Here is a 23,240-nt window from a genome sequence, read left to right as displayed (position 1 = left end):
AGAAACCAGTATTCATATAATTCTGGTCTCCATGTCTTTGTAGGTAAAGTTAAACGAATCTTATTTAAATGAGGTTCTCTAACTGTGTTAAACAGTAAACCTCAGAAGATAGGATTGTTCCTTCTTTGTATTTAAAAAGCACAAAATAAAAAGCACTGACTGTCAATGCCTTCATTTGCATGTAGAAAGATTCAAAGTGACTAGCAAATCCATTCTTTTTTGGAAGTCAAAAGCTAAGACTTTACAAGAGGTAACAGATAAATCTATACTCTCCTTTATTACCACATAAATATTATATATATTTCATTTTCTGTGCTTTCAAGACCATCTATTTTAAGCCACCGGTATTTTACATAGGTGCAAGTTTTAAATTAAGACTTTATGAAACTAAAATTGCTGTTTATAAAGCTATGCAAAATGGTCTTTTACATACATAATTTACACTAGTATGACTGTGGATTAGAGGTCTCAGTGGGAACAGCCAGTGGGATATTACTGTTTTTGAACAATGCCAAAAAAAGTGCAGAAATCAAGAAAAAGGAAGTATTGCAAAGCTCTTCTCTGTCTGAACTACACAGACACCAAGAGAGACTGATCTTTTTTCTACTGCTTCCCTCAGCTGTTTTTTGCAAAGCTCTGTGGATTTCATTAAAGCTCACAAACCATCAGCTCAAAACGTAAAGGGGACTATTAAACTTCAGCAACTGATTTGGGTACTATATATATATTTTTTTTTTAATTGCAATTCTCTGCCCTTCAGAAATGCTTGCAAATACAACGGCTTTTTCTTTAGGGACACGTCATCAACTAGAGACCTATAAAAGGGAAAGCTACTGAATTGTTTCATGGCAATGGACTAGAGTAATGGATGAATGGCACATTATTACCTTGAAGGGCTTATTTCAGACCTGGAGAGTTAGTACTTTGGTTTAAAACTGAGATGTATTTTAAGCAGCAACCCGTGTGACCTGGATTAGAACAGCCTGAAAATTGCATGGAAGTCAAATGAATGCACTCATTTCCCCACAAACACCTCTTTAGGTAAATTTAGTAATAGTGTTGTCATATGGCAGAAGGTAAACATGTACAAACGTCTATGCCATGAATATGTGTAACACATAAACTAACAAACTTCAGAGTGTTCTACTGAGACAAAAAACATTCAAAAATCCGTGAAAAGTTGTTATTTACATAATAAATCCATCAGGTTGTTACTGGTAGTCTTTCCTAAGTTCTGTTAAGGTTTAAGTCCATACCACTAGAGAATGAGTGGTTTTATTTTACATTTATTATTCTGTATTTATTAATATTTGCTTTGCTGTAGCATTTCTTTGTTCAAACATTACTACCTGCATAAATTCAAGGTGTTAGAAACCAATTCATTTGATACATTGATCCAACTAAGCATAAAATTAATTCTACATGGATTCAAAGAATTACTATAGTCATACCTTTAGCATCTGGCTTCATTTAAATGTGACTATATCTATATGATCCATATAGCAATAAATAGTGACTTTTTTTCCCTTACACAAGTTGCATTGTGGGTAAGTTCACGACAAGAATTGCAATTACAAGCTGTGTGGTCACATGTATCTGGGGGCAGCTTACCCTTACTATGGGTGAGTTCCCAAATAATGATCTTCATGATAGTTTCAGCTTGAGCACAACTCTAAAACTTTACCACCATGGATGCAACCAGTCACTCTAATCTGGTCAAAATATGGAACAAAATCATGCTTATACCATCTTCATGCAACCATGAGGAACTTTGCTCAAGATCTGAAGCCCCATGTCATGCATCAGTTGGCCACTTGTTAACTTTTCCCCAAGCTCTACTCATTTACTTCATGAGTTCTTCTCACCAAGTACCACAGTTAACAGTAAGTGGTTCAATTCTTGTCAACCAAGAGTGGCTTAATGTTCAAACAGAATATTCCAAAGGCAGGCTGTACCCTACCTTTAGAGCTGTGGTAGGTAGATCCACCTGCAGCCCATGTGGGGTCCTTCACTGGCTGCAGAGCTGATAGCTGCTCCTCTGCAGTCCTCCCTGGGCTAGAGGAATGACCTGAGTTACCATGGCCTTTTCCACAGGTTGTAGGGGAATCTCTGTTCCCACATCAGGGACGTCCTACCCCGGATCCTTTGTGTCTGCAGTGCTGTTTCTCTTGCATTTTTGTCACTCTCCTCTCACAGCTGCTACATAGTGTTTTTCACACTCTCTTAAATGTCCATTCTTTTCTCATAGAGCTTCCTCCCTCTGGATGGTAAGATTAGCAAATCTAGGATCATTAAAGTTTCACTTGAAGATCAAAAGGACAGTAGAAAAGTGATATTGCCAATCATGCATCTTTTCTAAGTATGTTTTGTTTTGGCTTTGGTTTCCATTAAAAAGATGCACTTGCTTATCTACATGCAGATTTCCTTTGAACAAAATACAGAAACTGAGTTTTCTATTTACTTCCCAAGCTCTCCTAACAACCATTAATCAACACTGTTTATACATTAACAAAATATATCACTGAGAATTTTTCAGTTGTTGGGGTAGGTTTCTTTTTGGTGTGAGGTTTTTTTCCTCAGTTGGTTTGGTTCTAACCTTTAATATAAAGGCTTCTGTGTGTATTCAAAATGGCATCAGCTTAAAAATACGATTAAAAGTTCTAACTCCATTTAACTGATGTCAAAGACGCAAGTCACTCGGATAGAGTCTGTTTTAATCAAAAAACATAGAAGCAATTTTTGTTGTGTGCAATCCCATCAATTCAGTAGTCTTACTGCATTGTTAATTCAAGAGTATCCTACCCATCTGTATATTAAAAAACACATGCCCAGTGCCATACCTTATAAAAATCTTGCTTGTAAGTAAAGCCACCTTGCTTAGGCAACACGGCATCCAGTCATCCCTTCCTCTTCAAATACGCAATCACGTGAAACTCTGGACAGCTGATGCTCATAAACAGCTGTCAGAGTCCATAGCACTAATATTTTACCTTAACCAAGGTTCAAATCTCTTTAAGCAGCACACTATTTCCTGTTTGCTGCAAAGGCCTCCAGAATCACATGTGGAACGCAACTATATAATTAAAATACTAAAGAGAACACAATATTCAGAAGATTACACAACACATAACAATCAAACATTAACACTTCTGAACAAAGTCCAAGGTAGGTTCATGCCAGGTCGTTGATTGTTCATTTGCTAACCAGTCACATAATCAGATTAGTTTTGTTCTGTAGCCTACTCCTGTGCTATGAATACTAATGCAATCCAACTTTCATTTTACTAGCAGAATTGCCTCCATTTAAATCACAATAAACTTGAAGGTAGCTCTGCTGTTACTTACTTGAAAACATACATTAGAGGGAAAAAAAGACAAATGTTAAATGAAAAACATATATCAATCTATTTCTTCTGCTCCTCTCCTTAGCATCTTGTAAAATTCTCGGTTCAATATGGCATTATGATACTTTGAAACTGAAACAATTTTGTGAGGTCATTTAATCTTTTCCTACTGCTGTTTTCTTCCAGTTCATTCATTTTATGATTTAGATAAATATATAAATGCCAGCCCAGTTTAGGACTAAACTGAGAACCAGAACACCGAAATAATCTCAAGGAAAAAATGACATTTTTCAATTTATTGTAAAAATTTAGCCCTAATGGAATTCTAGCTTTCCTATATTTTGCAGTTCAACTTTGTATATGGTTTTTTTTTTCCTACTACCTGAGGCTGTATACCTACTGCTGCATGTGTCAAAATTTAGTCAAAATGACAGAGGTGGACTTTTGCCATCATACTGCATCTAATGATGACTAATGATGTTTTCTTGACTACCAGGTTATTAGCTAGCTATACTGAATGCTATTACTCTTGCTCCTTGCATTCCTTAACACATTTTTGGTCTCTTTTTCTGGCAAATATCAATAAAAACCAAGCAGATGGATGCTCTGTCTCTGAAGGTCCTTAATTTTCTACTATTCTTACCAAATATTGCCTCTGATAACCACCAGCATGTAGAATCTACATCAAGTATTCAGTAGAAGGGACTGCATTCAACTTAACTAATATTTGATTCAGGAATGTAAGCAGTGCTTGGAGGCAGTTTACAAGTAAAGCACATTAAAGCACAAGTAGCAGTAGGATAACTCCTGCTATTATGGAAAAACTGATAAATCACCACTGATACACAGCTACAAGTCAAACATGCACAAGTCAAACTCCCAGCACTCTCAGAGTCTCTCAGAACAAGTCTGTATATGCTGGGACCCAGTGCATGAGTTATTCTATCTCTTCATTCAGTTTCCCTCTCCAGTTTGGATTATTGCTTCAATATTCACCACGTGCCAAAATGTCACAGTATGAGACTCCCATTCTTCAAGCTCTGCTTTACATGCCATAACTTTTATAAATCCTATCTGAATACTACTTTTTTCCCCTCAGTGCTGTAAACAACTGCTAAGTTCTGCTCATCTGAGGATGATCAAAGCTGCCTAAACAGACATTCTGACTAAAGGAATTTAAATCTGATATTGCAGCAGGCATTGAACTGTCTACTGAACTTAAATCTCATTTTAGAAAATTACATGCAGCACAGAAGTTGTTTCAGTAATCTCAGAAAAACAACAGGCAAATCCTCTACAATACTTAAAGCATCAAGAAAGTTCAAGAAAAATATTTCCTTACACAGGAGAGTATCTAATCCAGTTATGGAGAGAGAAAACCAAAATGTGGTCTTTTTATAAAGTGAATCAGTCATAAGTTTTTAAGGTTGAACTTAGTGTACTATGGGTACCATTTTTATTTGTAAAGACTATTAGTATGCCAGTATTAACAAATGTCAGGTGAGCAGTCTTCTATTTTAATAATGTTTTATATTTTGCCATTCCCTAAGTCTGAAATACAACCATTATCTGAACACCCTAAATTTTTGTTTCTGTACTATTCTAACCAACAACTTTCAACAGAAAGCTTTACTCACGAAGCAACACACTTAAAATGTTCTTTGCAAACCAGCAGCATATCATATTGATCAGATCATCTTTCCAATTTATTATTCAGAAAAATCAATTAGAACAACCCAACAAGCTACAGTACGTGTCTTCAATGTTATGTACTCAAATCTTTAATTGTGGAAGGGAATCTATGCTGCATAATGGCCCAAGGCAATAGAAATGGGTAGATAATCTGAAAAGGAATGACCAATCTTCATACTGAAATGTGTATAAATATTAATCCCTTCCAAATTATGCAATGTTTGAATGTAAATAGTTTCCTTGGAGTACTTACTGGTAGCCTATAGGCAGACACTGAGTACCATGCTTGAACACCCAAAGGCTGGGGATGAGCTTTAAAGAAAATACAATCATACTAAAAGAGAAACTCCAAAAGTTTTATTAGGATTTCAACAGACATTGAAAAAAAAATATTGCATAATGATTGAAAACGTAATATTTTAAACAAAGTAGCAATGTGGTATCAAGTAAAAGAAAGACTGGAACAGCTGTCTATATATGCTGTACGGAACATGTACCAGGAAAGGGATATGACATTTTTTAAAATTCAAGGGCAAATGTGAACAGGTCACATTTTGATAGACTGACTATACACCATAGATGTTTTACAAACTGCATAGCAGTGTAAAAAAAAAAAAAAAAAAAAAGTTTTATCCTAAGTATACTGTATTCCTGCATTTGGAGCAGTTTACAAGGCAGAGATGTTGTTTACAAGATTGATATTTTAATAGCTCTGGATTCTCATAAAAAATAAACTAATTTAACAAAAAGAAGCCTGTATCTACATTTGAAAATAAAAGTGCATGTATTGAGAAATAGTGTTATTTCTTAAGAAGAGTACTTTAAAAATTCATTTTAATAGATCAACAACTGATGATACTTTAGATGCAGTTCTGCACTGTGCTACAAGCGAGGTTCTAACACCAGTTCCTCTAACTGAACATCCTCTTTTCCATAAGCACCAAGACACGTGCCTGCCTACTGTACTTACAGGGTTCTGGGGAATTACAAAGAGTACCAAAACCACCATACTGCTCCTAAGAAACACCAGTAACCCAAGACAGATGTTTTAAAGTAGATTTAGCCATAAATGCAAGCATTATCTCCTCAATTTTCCAGATCCTTCCAGTCACACAACTACTTTTAAACACTGGAGAACAGCAGCAAGGAGCCATTAGAGCTAAAAGACAAGAACTGATGAAAATCTGTCTCCTGCCTTGTACTGAAGAATTTGTGGGTAATGAGCATTTCAGTGCATTCAAAGAACCGGGCTGGGAGTGTAAGATTCCTACCTAAAACCCAGTTGGTATAGTCAGATCTGTACGTGAATCTAGGTTCTCCTTTCCAGATAACTGTGGTAACAGCTAAGAATTACTGCAAGTGTTGCTAACTTCTGTAGAGGGTTTACTCCTTTCTTCTCTTCACAAAACAAAGAAGAGAAGTTGTGGAACGAGAACATGCAGTTGGAAGATCCAGGCAAAGCTTCTATTTGAGTTCTTATAATTTCAACTCATGGCACTGAAGAACTAGTTGTTTTGTTTTTTTCTGGGCACCTGTAGCACTCTGAATAGAAAAAAGGCAGTGAATGTTTTGCTGGACTGAATCCAGAATGGGAAATGTACAGATACCAAAGCCGTGAAGTGCAACCAGACTAGCCATAAACAATATCCAGTACAGAAATTACAAGTAATAAATTTAGCCATTTTTGTAAACATGTCCTCCTTACTTATCTCTTTTTTTTCCTATAATGGAAATACGCACTGTATTTCATTGTTCCAAGCTCTGGTCTGTTTCTGTTTAGCTTTGTGGCACAGTTGCTAAGTGCAACAGGCTAGAGACACCAACAGTAATACAAACAAGTTGGGAAGTCAGTTCAAGTTATTAAAGTTTTGCTATACCAGGCCATTTTTCATAGCATGTATTCTCTGTTCACAAACACTTTGTAAGATCTTTTCTTATGGAAGACTGGAAGCAAATTGAAGTTCTTGATTTAACAAATGTGACTAAACGTAACATTTCTGATATGCCTTATGTAATTAACAATTCATGTCTCATCTTATGAAGATGATACATTTGCTATACATACCAGTAATTTAAAATGCTCCCTAAAAAAGCAGCATTTTCATAGACAAATTAACAGAAAAGGAAACAATACATCTCACAACATCAGAGAACATGTAAAGCCCTTTCATTAGCTGCACTATAAATTCATAACTGTTCATCACCATACTTTGAATTTCTGATTGCTCCAACAATTTAACCCTCAGCCAACTGCAGGACAAGGAAAAATTTTCTGAACATTTGACATTGTAGGTGTGAGAGTAAAAACAAGTATTCCATGGTTTTAGCTCTAAAAGTTTTGCTCCCAGAAGTAAAACAACTGTTAAGAGTTCAGAAGAAAAAGAGCAATTGCTGACATGTCAAAACAAAGTTGTACTAAAAATTAAGCTGCTGTAAATCTGAGTTCATTTAGATAATTCCTAAAAAAACTTTTAATAAAAAAAAGCTGATCCTAGATCACCAGTTAACTAGGAAGAGCAGTAGAACACTGATTTCATGAGAAAAGATGTGCTTAAAAGCTGTGTTTGAGACATCTATTATAGTTTTGAATTCTTCCTTATCTTTCAAATATTTGAATTACAATTTTTTTTTTGTTTTAAAAAAAGGACCAGACACAGAAGGTACAGATTTGGACAGGACTTTTCTCTCACTGCAATGCAGTGTTTCCTATCCGAATGTGGATACCATTTAGAGGCCATTTTGGAAATACTATCAGTTAACAGCTACATGGGCACCAGTGAATCAGAAAACACACCTTAGGATTTTGTTCTTAAATTATATAAGTTAGATAAAACTACCCTGTCCAGCAAGTTCCGAATTTTTCAAACGTTAAGGCAACTTTCGTTACTTTCCAGCTAAACAGTATTATAAAAAATAAATGTCACTTCAAACCTTATATACACAGTGACAGAGTAGATTTAGCTAGAAAGTATCTTTAGTACATTAATAAAGTGTCTCGTAATATTACCGAGGTTATATCAGGTGCTTGAGTGTATGTGCAATTGGAGTGGCTGCAATACTTAAAGTACTGGTTTCAAAACAGAGCGCAGTGAGCGTCCCTCCTTGGTGAGCTCTCGCGTCACACACATACATGGCAGCGGCACAGCCTCCTCTCTTCTCTCCACTGCGTTGTAGCTACACTTCTTCAAGTGGTCAGCCATGCTCACGATGTCAGCAAACTTCCACTCGTTCACAGTACAAAAGGCTGTACTGAAGCGCCAAACCTAGAAAATAAGCTGCACTTAGGCTCACAGTGTTTTAAGATGCCTGAACTCAGAGCAGGAAATTACACGCTTGTGCTAGAAAACGTCCAGGTAATATTGTCAGTAACTCATACTAAAAATCACCATGACAAAAATACACTACATAGATTTTAATATTGTTAGTTTCAGGCTGATTCAGACTCCGAGACAACTCTGAACACTGGGAAGAAACAAAGGCACTATTTTTTGTGTCCACAAGATAGATACAATTAGAAGTTAAATGACAAGGTATTTTAAGACCAGCCACAACAGTTCGTTTCTTATCAACTTCTGCAGCTCCAAATGACTGTTGCTAATACTCTGCAGTTTAGGGTGGGGAGAATGGTTAAAACTGTATTACACAAAGGTCATCCAAAGGTTTTAAATTATTTCAATATTTAAGGCAATCAGTACCAAGGCAACAGATATGATCTCAAGAGGTTTGAAAAAAAAAACACTACACAGGAAAGAAAAGCAAACTGTGTAAGCAGCTTTCACACTTCTATGGAATATTAATCTTAAAGCAAATCATGAAGTAATCTTTTAAAATATTGGAAAAAAACTGAAGTTAATTTACTTACATCCATCAGAAACTAGACAGATTCTACTTCTACTTCTCAAAGTGTGGAGAAGACTGAGACAACCTGCAGCAATTTCCTCTTTTTCTATACAATATCCTTCTTGATAAATTATACCAAAATCCAGTAGTAACAGACATAATATTAAGAGAAAAAGCAGAAGCAGGACCAATGTAATACTTTCACCTTGAAAATGAAAAAAGGAACGACTTACCTTTTCTTTAACCTGCCAAGAACTTCCTTCTGGGCACTTTCTCTTCTCCCAAAGCAGTATCACCATTCCACGTGCTTGAAGCAAGCTTCCACACACATCTCTCATTAAACGTGACACTCTTGAAAGCTGACATAAACTAAAGCCATCTAGAAAACTAGCAATGTGCTGCAGCACCTCAAAAGGTAGACTACTCAGATGGTCATTGTGTAGTCCAATTAAGCAGCTTTTTGCTGGTTCTACTAATACTGTGGATATACAAGGCTGAACTCCAAATGACCGTAAGTGGCGGTCATGAATAATTTTTGCCCCTTGTGTTGAAGGGCAAAACCTTCGTTGAGAATATGTGCACCCATAATATGCCAAAGGACACCTCTGCTCCATCCAGCCATTAAGGCCAGCATGAATGTCTCCATGCACATTCTTAAAATGCGACGAAAATTCATTCCTTCTAAACAACTGTCCACAAACAAATGTAAACATTGAACGCTGTTTTGTTTGGTATCTAGCCACATATTCCAATACCAAATCCAGTCCAAGGGTCTGGAACGGACTTGGATTTGAGAGCTGTGGATTGGCATGATCACATGCAGAAGCTGAAGCTATTTCCCCCACCATTGTATTTGTGGCCAGTATAGCAGATGGGAGAGAAAATGTTTGGGTCCCAAAGTCAACATGATAGACATCGACAGCACGACTTTCTGATATTCCCCTACCTCCGGGAGAATCTCCTAGGCAAAACAGCAGAGCTGCAGTGATTAGATCAATTCCCTGAAGACCCATAGGATCTTCTGTTATCTCCAAATCTGAAGTATCAACAGCTTTGTCTTCTTTTGGTGTTGACCAATAATGGTTAACGAGGAACCTGTATGATCGATGACGTAAAAGTGAAAATGCATCGATGTTTCTTAATCTTTCTTGCTCCACTTGCCTCTCTAACATTTCTTCTTCATTAGCACTTTGGAGAAGTCGGACATGATTAGCATTGCCATTAACTAAGTGATCAGCTGGTATTACTTCAACTTGTGCTGTTACAGGGCAGGAGCTGCAAGACTGTAACGCTTCATCATCATGAGATGCAGTACATTCACCATTTGCTACAGTGGACGGTTTTGAATTAGACATACCAAGATCTTCACTGTGGTTCAACACCTTTGAACATTCATTTTCTACATGAAAGCCATTACACAAAAGTGAGGAGTTACTGAGGTTTAGATTTAAGTCATGGTTTTGCACTTCATCATAACAAATATCACAAGACCCATTTTGCTCCATTTGTGAATTTTGACTCAGGCTATCAAAGTTAATTCCTCCAACTGCTCCTACATTATCTTCATCTGCATTTTCAGAGTCAGACTTTTTATCCTGAATAACTCCACTAGAAGCTTGCTCTTTAATCTTGGGATCTTCTTTCATTTCATGTGGTGAAGTGCAAAGGTTTGAACTTAACATACCAATGTCCCTTGTAGCAGTGTTCAGGATATCCAAAGCAGCAGCTAAACTCCTCGTTGTTTCTACAGTAGCTTGATAAAGTGCACCATAGGACTCTTCATCTACAGGCATCAAACCATTGGTATGCACTGTATCGGGGGCACTTGATTTGACAGAAGTTTGCTCTCTGGATTCTGATATTTGATCCCCTGCTTTTGACATCATAGTTGCTACTTTAAGTGATTCTAATAACATGCGCTGGTCTTGAAGAGCTAATGCCATATCTAGCTGCTCCACTTCATCAACATCTTTACTCAGGTTTTCGTAAGATTTTCGGTCAGCATAACTGACTGGCCATCTATTCCACTCCATGGTACAACATACCACACTCGCCGGACAAACTTCGAGATGATCAGCAATTTTATTTCGGGCTACTATGAAGGGACATCCAAAGCCACTATTCAAACAAGGCACTCTTTCAAGTGGACATAACATGCGATGTTCCTCAGCTTTACATGAGTGAAAAACTGCTCCACAAACCAAGGGGCAGCCAATCAAATCACAGGAAATGCCCGGCTCTGGTCTGGTCATACAGCGACGGCTGACACAGTTCACACAGTGTAAGTGCTGCTGATGTTCCTCCATGATTGTAAGTCCAATTCTGAGTAAGGAGAAAGGAGACAACAGCATAGAATATTAAATCAATATTATTCATATTTGCTAGCTACTACTATTTGCAGTTTTGCATGTTTGATCAGAAGACATTTTAAGAAAGCAAGTATGTAACATCTTATTTCAAAGAAACGGTGCTTAAAAGTTTAGCTGAAAATTAAAAATGCACATTTGTATCAGAGCCCAGAACACAGTCTATGCATTTATTTACCAGGTCTAGGAAGTACAACTTAAGTAAAAATGTTGTGTAATACTTCACTGTGGAATAGCCCTTTTCCCCTGCCCATTGCAAATAGACAATTCCATGAAAAAAAAGCATGACCTTCGACTACATAGCCAACTACCTAAAATTATAAATGATACAATTGCACAGAGAACAGAGATAAAATAAAGGATACCAGATTCATCCTCATGTGCAATTCTAAATTAAACAGAGGCAACCTGTTCCCCAGGCTGCCTGCTACCACCTAAGCTGCTGACACTTCTCCTTGCAGTTCTGTTTAAGGCAATCTGCAGCCTCAGCAAGCATCTCAATTCCATGTCACATCCCATTCTCTACTTCTGATAGACTTCAGTCCTTTTATTTATTTAATAAGTTCTTTTATTTCACTGAAAACATTTACATAAAACTTTAGTTGCCAACATGGTCCTATCTGTATGTCCACTTCAACCCACAAAAGGTAATTTTTTAATGCATCCTATGGCTGCCCTGATCACAATACCAGCAATTCAAAGGGTCAGGATACCAACAGCTCTGCATAACAAGGCCAAATAGCAATAAAAATCAAAATACATACACATCCATGGTGCAATCTATAACAACACATTAATACCAACAAAAAATTCAAATCTTTGCTGTGGCATCAAAAAACAAAGAAAAAAAAAATAATGAGAGTAAACTTTTTGTCTTTGTCTTACACTTTGAGAAAGTCTGGAACTGCTCTCTAGCTGAAGTGCAGGCCCACACAAGTTACCAAGCTCTCCCCTTGTGCTCTTACAAACTCCCTCTCAGAAGTGGTACCAGTAGGGATTAAAGTTCAGAGGTATCAGTGAATGACTTGCACAGAGCCAAATTTCAAAAATACTGTTTCAAAAATACATTGCTCAATTTCATCTTTTCCTTATTAGCAATTTTTTGAGAAAGAAAACACTCAAAGAATTTAAGATCAATAAAACTGGTTACTTATTCTGGTAACAAGTGCTCTGACGCATTGTCTTTAGACTAAACACTACAGGCTTAATGCATTAAACCTTCTTAAATTAAAATTACTCTAAACTATAAAAAGAAAACTGCTTTCTTAAACTGAAGGTAAAAGGAAAAAAAGTGCCTTTTAGACACTTCACTTTAAATACTTTAAAGCATTTAAATAGAAATCTATGTGACACTTCACTCACTTGTATTCTTTTATAATGCTTTGAAATTCATGCCAACTTTAAGTAGCAATCAGTCCTCATCCCCCCATGCGTCGTAATTTGGATAACTTAAATATTTTAGCCACCCACTCTCCTGAACACTTTTAACAAAAAAGCGTATGTGCTACACTTAGCAGGCAAAACACAGCTGAATTTCCCCCACCATACCTTAGCATTTATATATTGAGTAACAGTAATAAATTGTCAAGTGTATCACTGGACTCAGTGACTGACTTGTTCAACATTTTTGCAAACCTCTCTGGCACATAACCTGCTTTTGACTTGCAAATTAAGTCAGATAGCATCTACTACAAAGAGATTAAACATGTTCGATAAAGAATGAAAATTATTTGACTTCTCTGAAGACAATTTTAGCTCTTCCAGCAAAACCCTCTCTGAGTAATTCTTGCTAAATACTGTGGCCTGTTGCTAGACCAAAGAAAATCTTAGAAATTTCCATCAATACTGAAACCAAACCACTTCTCCTCAAGTCAACAGGTGAAAAGATCAAAACGAAGCTCTCTGGTTATGTGTGTATTTTAAAGTGCATAAGACAAAATGGAAATAAGACTGATATAGGCAATTGCTAGTTTATAATGCCAGGGCCATTAGAGAGCACAGCCCCTGTTTCATCTATCTAAACAGAGCTCCCATTAAGCAATAGCCTGCTCACTTCAGGCTGGCCAGAAGGGAGCCACTCGGAGAGCAGCATGCAGGTGTGTTCAGGGCAGGAGTAAAATGACTCTCTTAAGATGGGATGGTGTGCTGCTAAGTGGGCTCAGCTGCACAGGCCACACCTGCCCATGAGGGTACCCGAGATGACCTCTGCCTCACTGTGGGGCTTATGGATGCTCTCACCCTATCAAGCAGCTTCACCATTCACTTGACAGTACCCCAGGTGAAAAGAGAGCACTCATGTCACAAGCTGCTAATGCCCTTTCCCATGGTGTGGAAAAGCTGGGTACAGCCTGACAGCAGCTCGGGGGGGTAATGCTGCCAAGACCAGGCATGTTTCGCCACAGCAACGAGGGGCAGCCTGGGCTGCCCCGGGTGCTGCCGCCGCGGGGTTCCACACTGGGCACAATCCAGGTGTGTGGAGCGGGTGGAGACACACGTCCATTCCAGACCCTCATGGCTGCCTCTAGCCCATTCCACACCGACTGTGACACTTGGACTTCAGTGGGAATTTCATATCTACACCATCTGATCATGTCAAGACATGCATGACATGTCATGATAGTGATTTGGGCCAAAATTTTACTGATTTTGCGCAAGGCTGACAAGCCACCTTCACTTAACCCAGAAAGGGGACATATGTCAATTATGTTGGAAAAATAGTGCACACTGCTAAGCCAGCACTATTCTACTGCTTCTTGGTCAAAGCTGGCCCACGTGCAGCAGCTCAGAACACAGTCAAACTGAGATCATGTTTGCCTGCACCATTTCTGGAGACATACCCTAAATTAGTCAACCATCATTAAATACTATCTTTAAATAGCATGAGCTTACACAGAACATTCTATTAAGACACTAAAACATCCTCCTCCCCAGCACACTATCTTGGTCTTTACAAGTCAGATTGTGAAACCCGAGTTGCACAATGATACTGGCTTTTCTCAGGCTCCTGAGCTCCTTTCACTCATAAGCTAACATTCATCAAAACTTAATTATTTCATATAATCAAGTGACCTTTCAAAATAATAAGGAAACAAAATCAGGTGAAAACATCAAATATCACTAACAGACAGGTGTGAAAGCCAAAGCTGATACTAAAATCCCAAGTGTTACCAATAGCTAGATGCTAATTTGTTCTCTTATGGATGCTTCAGGTCGGTTTTATCAAGAAACAGTTATGCACAAGATCAATTAAATAGATGAAGTAACTTATTCTCTCAGTTTCTACAAATAAGAATTTTACTGGTCACCAAGAAGCTTGGTATTAGTTGCCCTTTATTTTAAAATTCAAATACTTTGGCTCGTTTTCTAAACACATAACTTAAAGTATCTTCAGACATCAGTAGACCATCAATAGAACATTGACTAAAATTCTGTGTTCTGCTTACAAGCCTTAACTCCTCAGCACCCGTTGCAAAACTTCAATTTAGTCAGAATGTTGCATTTCATTTATAAGTTACTAAAAAGTCTCTTTAAATATATTAAATGTCCTTTTATGCATTTTTAATTTTAATACTTGAGCTTCAAACTCAACAGCTGTTTTGGGCAGTCATGAGTTCCTGGACTGCTTGAACTACTTTAGGCTTCTGATATAATTCAATTCTTAAATTGCAAATTAAGTTGAAAGGAGAAAAAACAAATTACTTTATCAAACTGGTAAAATAAATAGATAAGACCTCAAGAATTAGCACACTGATTAATCAGCAAATGGCCATGACTCACTCTATTTTGTAAGCTAACTTTGTAAACCGCAGAATTTAGCACCTCTTTCATTCATAGATTAAGAGCATTCACATATGAATAATTTCCCATTAAAGAACCATAACCAATATATCATTAGTACTATACTGAGAACAAGAACCACCCTCTTCCCAAATATTGCTTTGTAAAGAAAAAAATCTGTTAGGTAAAGGGGTGATAAAGAAAATTCTCGCTGGAGGTAACAAGTCCTTTTATTTCCTCTAATACAGCAAATTGAAAGGGCAAACAAAGAATGTCATTGCTGACATAGAGAAAAATACCTATCGTTAAAACACCAGTAATATTTACAGTGTTTATATCCCACTGTGTTCCTTGTCACAATATGGTCAGAAGACAGTGTCAGATCAATGACTACAGCAAGAATGAACAGCTGTCCTTTTCTGATAGTGTAGTGTCAGCAACCAGCTTCAGTTCCTCCAGTTCAGGGTGCCGAAGTACATACACTTGACTGTTACTAGCAGAGAAACCTAAAAATACATCCCGTTCCAGTGAGGTGACCACTGCTCTCAGAATTTGTGCCATCACTTGATGTTATTGTACATACTATACAGTCAGCTGACTAAATCAGCCAGAACATGCTTTGAAAATCTGTCATAATTAAAAGGATTAAAATTCCAGCTGCTACAGCCACGTGATTTCCAGTTGCTGTTGTAACACAAACATAAAATAGCATAATAAGGGTTTCAGACACACACAATGCTTCAGTTGCAAGTGCAAGTTCTCACTTTCTTCTCTATCACAAAAGCTGTACTTATCAATCCCAAAGTCTGCTTGCTCACTCTCTACTATATGAATTCTTTGGGGCCAATAAGACAGGAAATCACAGCAACCATTACTGCTATTGGAGCCCTCCACTACACGCCACCTTTTATTCATCAAACCTATAAAGCTGAACTACCTTTGAGACTCTTCTATCAAATTCAACTGAATAGACCAACAGGTTCCTAAATTACTGCTTCAAGGAAGTAGAAGACTAGAGACATACAAGCTGTACTACAGGTTTAAACTCCCAGGAGCATCCAAATCCACCCACAAGCAAATACATGCAAACTGTACTAAAAAATTCCCTTTTGTTTTGGACACTGCAGAAGTGATGCCTTAAGTTTAGCTTTTATATTTTTCAGATCCTGTACTGGATTAGTGTTCTGAACTTCATATAGAATTTTAGTAACCTCTCATCACAGTTTGGTCAGACAAAACAATCCTTCCAAGCCTGAGGACCAAGGTCATCATGATAGCCTCAGGCCCAAAAAGAATAAACCAAAGGAAATTGGGGAAGGGGCAAACTGGGGGAATGTGACTTCATTACCTGAAGCTGTAATTGAACAATTAACCCCTGAAATGCAAACAGGCCAAACTTATATTGGCCTGATAAACTCGTGACTTCATCCATCTTGGGTGTAGCCTCTGTGAGGCTCCTGCATTGCCCAAGGTGTATCTGTTAAAGGCCTTTAATAAATACTCACTTTATTCTATAACTCTATCTAGCCTCTCTTCTAGGTAGTCAGTCCAAGGCATCAGAAGAGACAACTGTATTTCTCAATCTTCCATCTTTTACCCAGGTTTCTATCAGAAGCTTGTCTTTCTCATGCCAAACTTAAATTCTCAACCTTACACGATAGTAATTACTTCCCCCTACCCCTAAGTTCATCAGGACAACCCTAATTTCTGTTAAACAAGGTAGACCAGGGAAGCTAAAACTATATTCAAAACAGTTGGATGGATGAGTGTTCACTGCATTCTCACACAACAAAGACAAAAGCATTTTCCCTGGCTGGTAGTGACTGCACATACTGAACATACTAGAACGAGTCTACATTTATTTATTGTTAATCACTGAAAACATGAAAAGAGCTCCAATTACTAAACCCCAAACTACTATGTAAGCAGGACGCTACTTCAATCATTACCATCATAGTCTACAGCTATTATTATGTATTACACAAAAGAGGAAGAAAAAGGTTACACTAAAACATGGCTTTTTACTGCAAGAAAAAAACCCTCAGGGGGACACATACTGCTGGAAAGATTCTAGTTTTACCAGTGGTCTAGCATTGAAGGAGGAATATATACTAGCTACCTTTTTAAGCATAAATCAAAGTTACCTATCCACCTCACAAACAAACCAGACAAAAAAAAGAGAACTCTCTAACTATAGCATAAATAATGAGCACTAGAATTAAAGGGAATTGCAACCTTTATTATACCAGCCTTATAAAGAAGACTTTTCCATGTCTGCCTCTGCCCCTGCCCCATATATCCTTTCTTCCTGGTGGCAAATTATTTCCTCCCAAACCATTGCAGCCAAAAAAAAATAGAATTCAAGGGGAAAAGAACCAAAGTAAAACATTGCTTTGACTGAAATGGACCCTCCACTGATACCCTACGTGTCTGGCTTTGTTACATGTTAGAATAGAAGCTCTGATGAAATGATAGAACACTTTCTTCTATCCCTGTTAACTCAGTTAAAAGAGTGCTAAAAATCAAAAGCAAAACTACTAGGCTTTTCTTTAGAGTACTTTTGTGACAGATCTGCCATGCGTTCCTGCTTCCTTGACAGATTCCCCAGAGAAGAAACCCAAAGACCTCAATGTGCCTTTGGCCACACACGGACACAGGACGACCACCCGAGGAACAGCTACACTTGCTGCATGGCTCAGGCACAAAAGCACTCTACCTGTTGAGATGGTGACAGGGCAGAATCAGCTAGAGAGCCAGTAGATTTCATGTGTAAAGCACTTCTGAACTTGAACACAGTGTGACTCCTCGATTGCTGCAGATTCTGCAAGAAATGAGATCAGAAGTAAGGCTTCATTTCAGGTGTAGACATTACTTTCTGTACGTACAATCCCTTGAAAAGGTCACGCGCTTACACTGTCTGGGGCTACAAATATTGAATTTTTTTGTACATTTTATGGGAATAGGAACAAGTTTTTAACAGACTTCCCAAGTACAAGCTAAGTTCTATCATTTTAGCTTATTGCTAGCTGTTAGTCACACTGGATGGTAACCTAATTATATTTAAGGCTGTAAGAGATTATTAAAAGTTATTATTCTGACCTACTGCACTTCATTCACTGCTCTGACCACTTCAGAAAAAAATCTCAAAATCTTATGAAAGATTACAACAGCTGGAGAACTAAGAAAAATAAATAAAGCTTGATTCTTTTACAAACTGCATTTTAGTCTAGTTAAAATTTGTCCATCTTCAGTCTTCATACATGGGAACTTATTAAGGAGTTGCTTATTATTAAAAAGCTTTTTATTGTAACAAGATGCTTCTTCCATTCTTTCATGCCCAAGGATCACCACTAAAAATTAAGAGAAGTGAAACCGAGATGATATGCCCAAAGGAACAATGATATTCGTATCCCAATACCAACTCACAAATTCCCCAGAAAAGTAGGAAAGAAAATAAGCCATTTCTCAGTAACCAGAAACAGAAAAAATAATGCATTCTGTATTACGGTAGGTAGTTTTAACCACCCAAAAGAAACCAAAAATAAATCCTTCTTACATAATATTTCAATTCATACATGCTGCTGCTGAAGAATTCCTGACCTCTGCATACTTACAGAAAACAGGCCAAACATCTCATTAATATACTGTTTCAGGCCCTACGACACAAGTTTAACCAGCTCCCATAGCAAAATGAGAAAACAACTTTAAGGTAAATAGACTATGAAAGCAACTTCTCTCCAACATCCTACACTGAAGTGCATTGCCTTGTATTCTGTCCATGTCAAGTTATTTGATCTGTTAAACATATACCCTTGTTAGTAGACAATGGCCTAACAAATATGCAGCAAAATAGACAGTCACAAAAAAATTTAAGACATACCCACAAGGATACCTTATCAGATTACACTGAAGTAGAAATTATGGGACTTTGTCTCAAAATATTTTGAAAATTTTGAAGTAAAACAAAAAAAACCTTGATATTATAAGACAGTTTTAACAACTTTAATCTATTCTATTTTCAGGTATTACCCTTTCTTATCAAATGGAAGACACTTTTTGCATCAACTGCCAGGTTTTTCCCCCTTCCAAGCTGCTTGGTTTTAAAACCAACAAAACAGTAAAAAAAAGCCAGTTTTAAATAAAACTATTCGCTGAACAAAAACCTCACCTATGTCAAATAATTAATGGCAGAAAGCTGGGAATATATCTCATAGTGAGCATATTATACCAGCCCTTTCAATATGTTTCTAACATGAATGAAGAACTGGAAAACATGAACATCTTCACTATAAGTTTGTACAGGGCTTTAGGACATACGATTATTCATCGATTTATCTCTAATATCATTAGAGAAAAGGTATTTCAGAATGCCTCTTCCAAATGCCCACAGGCTTGATGTTATTTCTTCCTGCCTAAGGACTCCAGCTGAACGATCCTATCCACACACATTCCTTATCTGGTGACAGCAGTGACTCAGACAAAACAAGATTTTGTAAGAGCATTAAAGCTTTGCCAATAAAGCACACTCCTATAAAGATCCTATTTGCAATGAATCTATCACACCAACAAATTTCTCTGTCAAACAGGACTTTTGGAAAACTACATTTGTACTAGAGAGGCTTCTAAACAGACAAATAAAAGCCTGAACTTCAACAAAACACCACCAATCTTTTAGCACCTCTGTAGCAAAGTCTGAACCAGGTATCACAATCAGCCTGAACCACTACCTAAAGTTTTACATGAACAGCTGTAACTACACCACTCAGAAACTTACCTCAACATGCCTCCCATTCTCAAACCTATCATTTTTTTCATCATGATTCATAATTAAGACCTTAGATCAATGTTGGATATTTGGTAAGAAACAGCACAATCTACTCAGCTGGATGTTCTACTGACTATAGGGGTTAGCAGGGTCCTGAAGCTTCGAACAGCATTAACAGATTACTATAAAATTATAACAAGACACCAAGTGTCACATCAGAAAGTATTAGAAACAGTAGCTTGAAAGGAAGTCAGAATCTAGAGCTTCCTTGCCATTTTAACTCTCTTGGCCTGTTTCAGACCAGTTTCTACTACAAGACTTTTCAGTCTTTTTCCTTCATTCAATATCGAGATTAGACAGTGTCCTGACACAGGACAGTTTACATAGATTTTTCTGCAACCATAATGTAAATATTCATTTCTTAATGGTCTGTTTAGGAATACTTACCACCCCCTTACACAATCTAGCCATCTCACCAACAGATACACCATCTTTATTCTTATTATGCAGATAAGGAAACTGAAGGGAAATTGTCACCAGTACAATGATGACTATACCCTGATGGTTCCCTGCTCCCATCTTTATTCCACTGGATCTCATTGCCAGAGGCAAACAGCATTTGCCTCCTTTTAGACAAAACCCACAAAAGAAATAGGTCTATCAATATGAGGGAAATTTTGTTACTTTTAGTTCAATTGGACTGAAGGCAAAACAGGGGTTTCTTACACAGCTGAAATCTGCAGCAGACACAGGAACTCATTTGAAGATTAATAACCATATGCTTTCTTCTTCACAAACTTGTAGACTACACCCTCTGTTGCAGACACTCTTTACGTCCTAAAAACCTGGCTGTCCAAAAACATGCAAACATCTTGTCCAGAGACTTTCCAACCTGATATTACTTGTTAAAGGCAGCATTTATTTAGTCCATTAGATGTCCAACATCCAAGTAGGAGGCAAGGGAAATATAACCTGAATTTAATGAGTTAACTGAGTAAATGTAGAATTTAGTGCAAAACAATGTTCAGGCAGCAGAGTAAAAACACTGCTTTTGCACAGCTTTTGTCCATTCTCCTGGGATTCTCCTGTTCTCTAACACCTTCTAACTTTGGAAGAAAATGAGAGAAGAGATCCCACAAAAAGTCTCAGCTGCAATACGATCCAAATTCACTCTCTCTAATCTATTTCTTCTCTCCATGAAACTTGACCATTATGAAGAAATTCCACATAGATATTTATATATATACAGAGTAAAGCTGCTACTGCATTTTACAGTATTCCAGGTACTCAACTTCCTTACCAACAAAGTTCTTCTAATATTTTTTGTACTTCTGGGAGAGGGGTGCAGAGGGGAAGGTCATAAAAAATGACATCCTCCTCAAAGGGGATGCATGAACATTAATCCCCCAAATCACAGCACAAATTAAGGTGTACCACATCAACGTGAAGCAGAAGGCAGCAGGTGTCCAGGTGAAGGACTTAACCATCCAAGTAAAAGTACTCCACACCAATTCTAGAGAATGCAGAGGAGATATCTTGCCTTAAGTACTAAGGTGAGGCTGTTACTTCACGGGCACTGCGTTTGGACTAGTATGCCAACAAACACTTATCTGGCATATTAACAACATAATCAGCGAAAGGGAAGCAAAGATTATAAAAAGCTCCTCAGCCAAATCCAAGCAGAGCTTTACAGAACAAAAGAAAGCCACCTCTCCAGCCCACGGTTATTGCCCTTAAGAATTCTGAAGACCTACTGCGAACAACAGCGACGCTAGAACTTTTGGAAGTCAGGCCACACAACTGTTCCAACACGCGAGCCGTTCAACAAGCTGCTGTCATCTCCCTGTATGCTTCTGACTGCCGGCCCGTGAGGTTACAGGAGTACAGCCTCACAACCCTCGTTACCTTCCTCAAGGAGGGAAACAAAGGCTCCACCGCACGTCAAAAAACAGCCATTAAAAAGGGGCCTGAGAGAAGAGAGAAAACACCTCCTCTTGCACATCTACTCGAAATAACACAAACACGGGGGATTAGAGGAGGATTTTAGCAATACCTCTGGATTACTTGCTCTCTGCCCCCTCCTTTCACGCAGAAAGGCGACCCTCCGACTGCAGTCTCCACAGCACCCGGCAGACCCCGGCCCTACGCCTTCCCCACGTGCTATCGCGACACCCCGACAGCGCTGGCAGCACGGCGGGGTCAGAGGAAGCGGCCGCGGCACAGCTCGGCCCGCCGCCACCCGTGGGCCCGGCGGCAGCGGCCACCCGACATGGCCCGGCACGGCAGGCACACACCCGGCGCTCCGGGCCCCGCGGGGCACGGGGGGCGGGCGAGGAGGAGGCGACGCCGATGGAGCCGCACATAGAGCCCACGTCGGCCTCTTACAGCGGCGATCTGTCAGGGGCGGCGGCGGCGGGCAGGCGCCCCGGGGCGCTCGGGCCGCCGCCGGGCCGCCATTTGTTTACCGCCCGGCTGCCGGGCAGCGGGCGCGGCCCCAGGCGGAACGCAGGGCCCGGCTCTCCCCGCCAGTCGCGGACAGCAGCGGCAGCTCACCCGTCCCCGTCGCTCCGCAGGCAGGCAAGCAGGGGCGGGAGCCTGCGCTGCGCCTCGCGCTTTTCCCCCAACGGGCTCCAGCCGCCACCGCCGCCGCGCCCGGTCCGTTTCTCTTCTCTTCGCTTGGCTCCGCCTCTCCCGGCCCGGCCTCGCCGCCCGCGGGGCTCCCGGCGCGGCCCCGCTCCGGCCGCGCCCCCGCCTGCCGCGCGCGCGCGCGTGCCAGCCACAGGGGGCGGGGTCGAGACCCGGGAGCGCGCGCGCCGGCGCGTCCCCGCTCCACCCTCGGCGGAAGGGGCGGGGGTGTCCGGATGTCGCGTGCGCTCTCCCACCGTGCCCCGCGCGCGTGCGCGGAGGCGGCTGCGGCCGGGAGAGAAGGGCCGCGCTGGGAGGGCGCCGTGGCCTTTGGGCCTGCCCTGCTCGGCCCGTAGCCCGTCCCCTGGCCCTGGGGTCACTGCTCCGGCAGCTGTCCCGAGCCTTCCTGTGCAGGCGGTGTTGCGCGCGGAGGGCGCGGTGGGCACGGCTGTTGCTTTGGGTGCAGACAGCCCCGCTTCGCTCGCCTGGGGCTGGGTCAGCAGCCTTGGTTCCAGCGTAGGTCCACCACCACAATCCATCCCGTAACCCGATCACCTTTTCTGGGCCTCTGCAGGCTTTGGCTTTGCTAAAGCTGTCACCTCAAGAAAACCTTTCTTGCCAGCCATCACAGTACGTCTTTTTGTGTTACTGGCAATGCTTCTCTAAGACCTTTCTTGGAGTGTGTTGGACTTAGGGGCCAGCTTCATTCCCAGAAACTTGGCCACGTACCCACAGGTGCTGGTTGCTGAGCTTTCCTTTGCAAGTTCTACCCTTCGGCCTGTGGAAGCCAGTATAAGAGCTTGTAGCTAGGTAGGAGTTATACAGGGTGTTA

General features: G+C 39.7%; 1 protein-coding gene across 2 annotated transcripts; it reads right to left on the bottom strand.

Moving 5' to 3' along the window:
* Window positions 1-5,377: 5,377 nt before the first annotated feature.
* On the bottom strand, window positions 5,378-22,490 carry FBXO30 (F-box protein 30). 2 transcript variants are annotated; one of them, XM_014893139.2, is made up of 4 exons: window positions 22,337-22,484; window positions 17,735-17,839; window positions 9,109-11,197; window positions 5,378-8,298 (listed from the first exon to the last, which is right to left on the bottom strand). In XM_014893139.2, the coding sequence occupies exons 3-4, from the start codon at window positions 11,179-11,181 to the stop codon at window positions 8,095-8,097; spliced, it is 2,277 nt and encodes a 758-aa protein (XP_014748625.1). In that variant the 5' UTR covers window positions 11,182-11,197; window positions 17,735-17,839; window positions 22,337-22,484; the 3' UTR covers window positions 5,378-8,094. The 2 variants fall into 2 exon arrangements, with proteins under 2 accessions (XP_014748625.1, XP_014748628.1); XM_014893142.2 differs by lacking the exon at window positions 17,735-17,839 and having other exon boundaries at window positions 22,337-22,490.
* Between the last annotated feature and the right edge of the window lie 750 nt (window positions 22,491-23,240).

This window comes from Sturnus vulgaris, chromosome 3 (genome assembly GCF_052056855.1).
Source record: "Sturnus vulgaris isolate bStuVul1 chromosome 3, bStuVul1.hap1, whole genome shotgun sequence".
Lineage (NCBI taxonomy): Eukaryota > Metazoa > Chordata > Aves > Passeriformes > Sturnidae > Sturnus > Sturnus vulgaris.
Note: the sequence above shows the minus strand (reverse complement) of the source record. Positions and strands in the feature narration are given on the sequence as shown.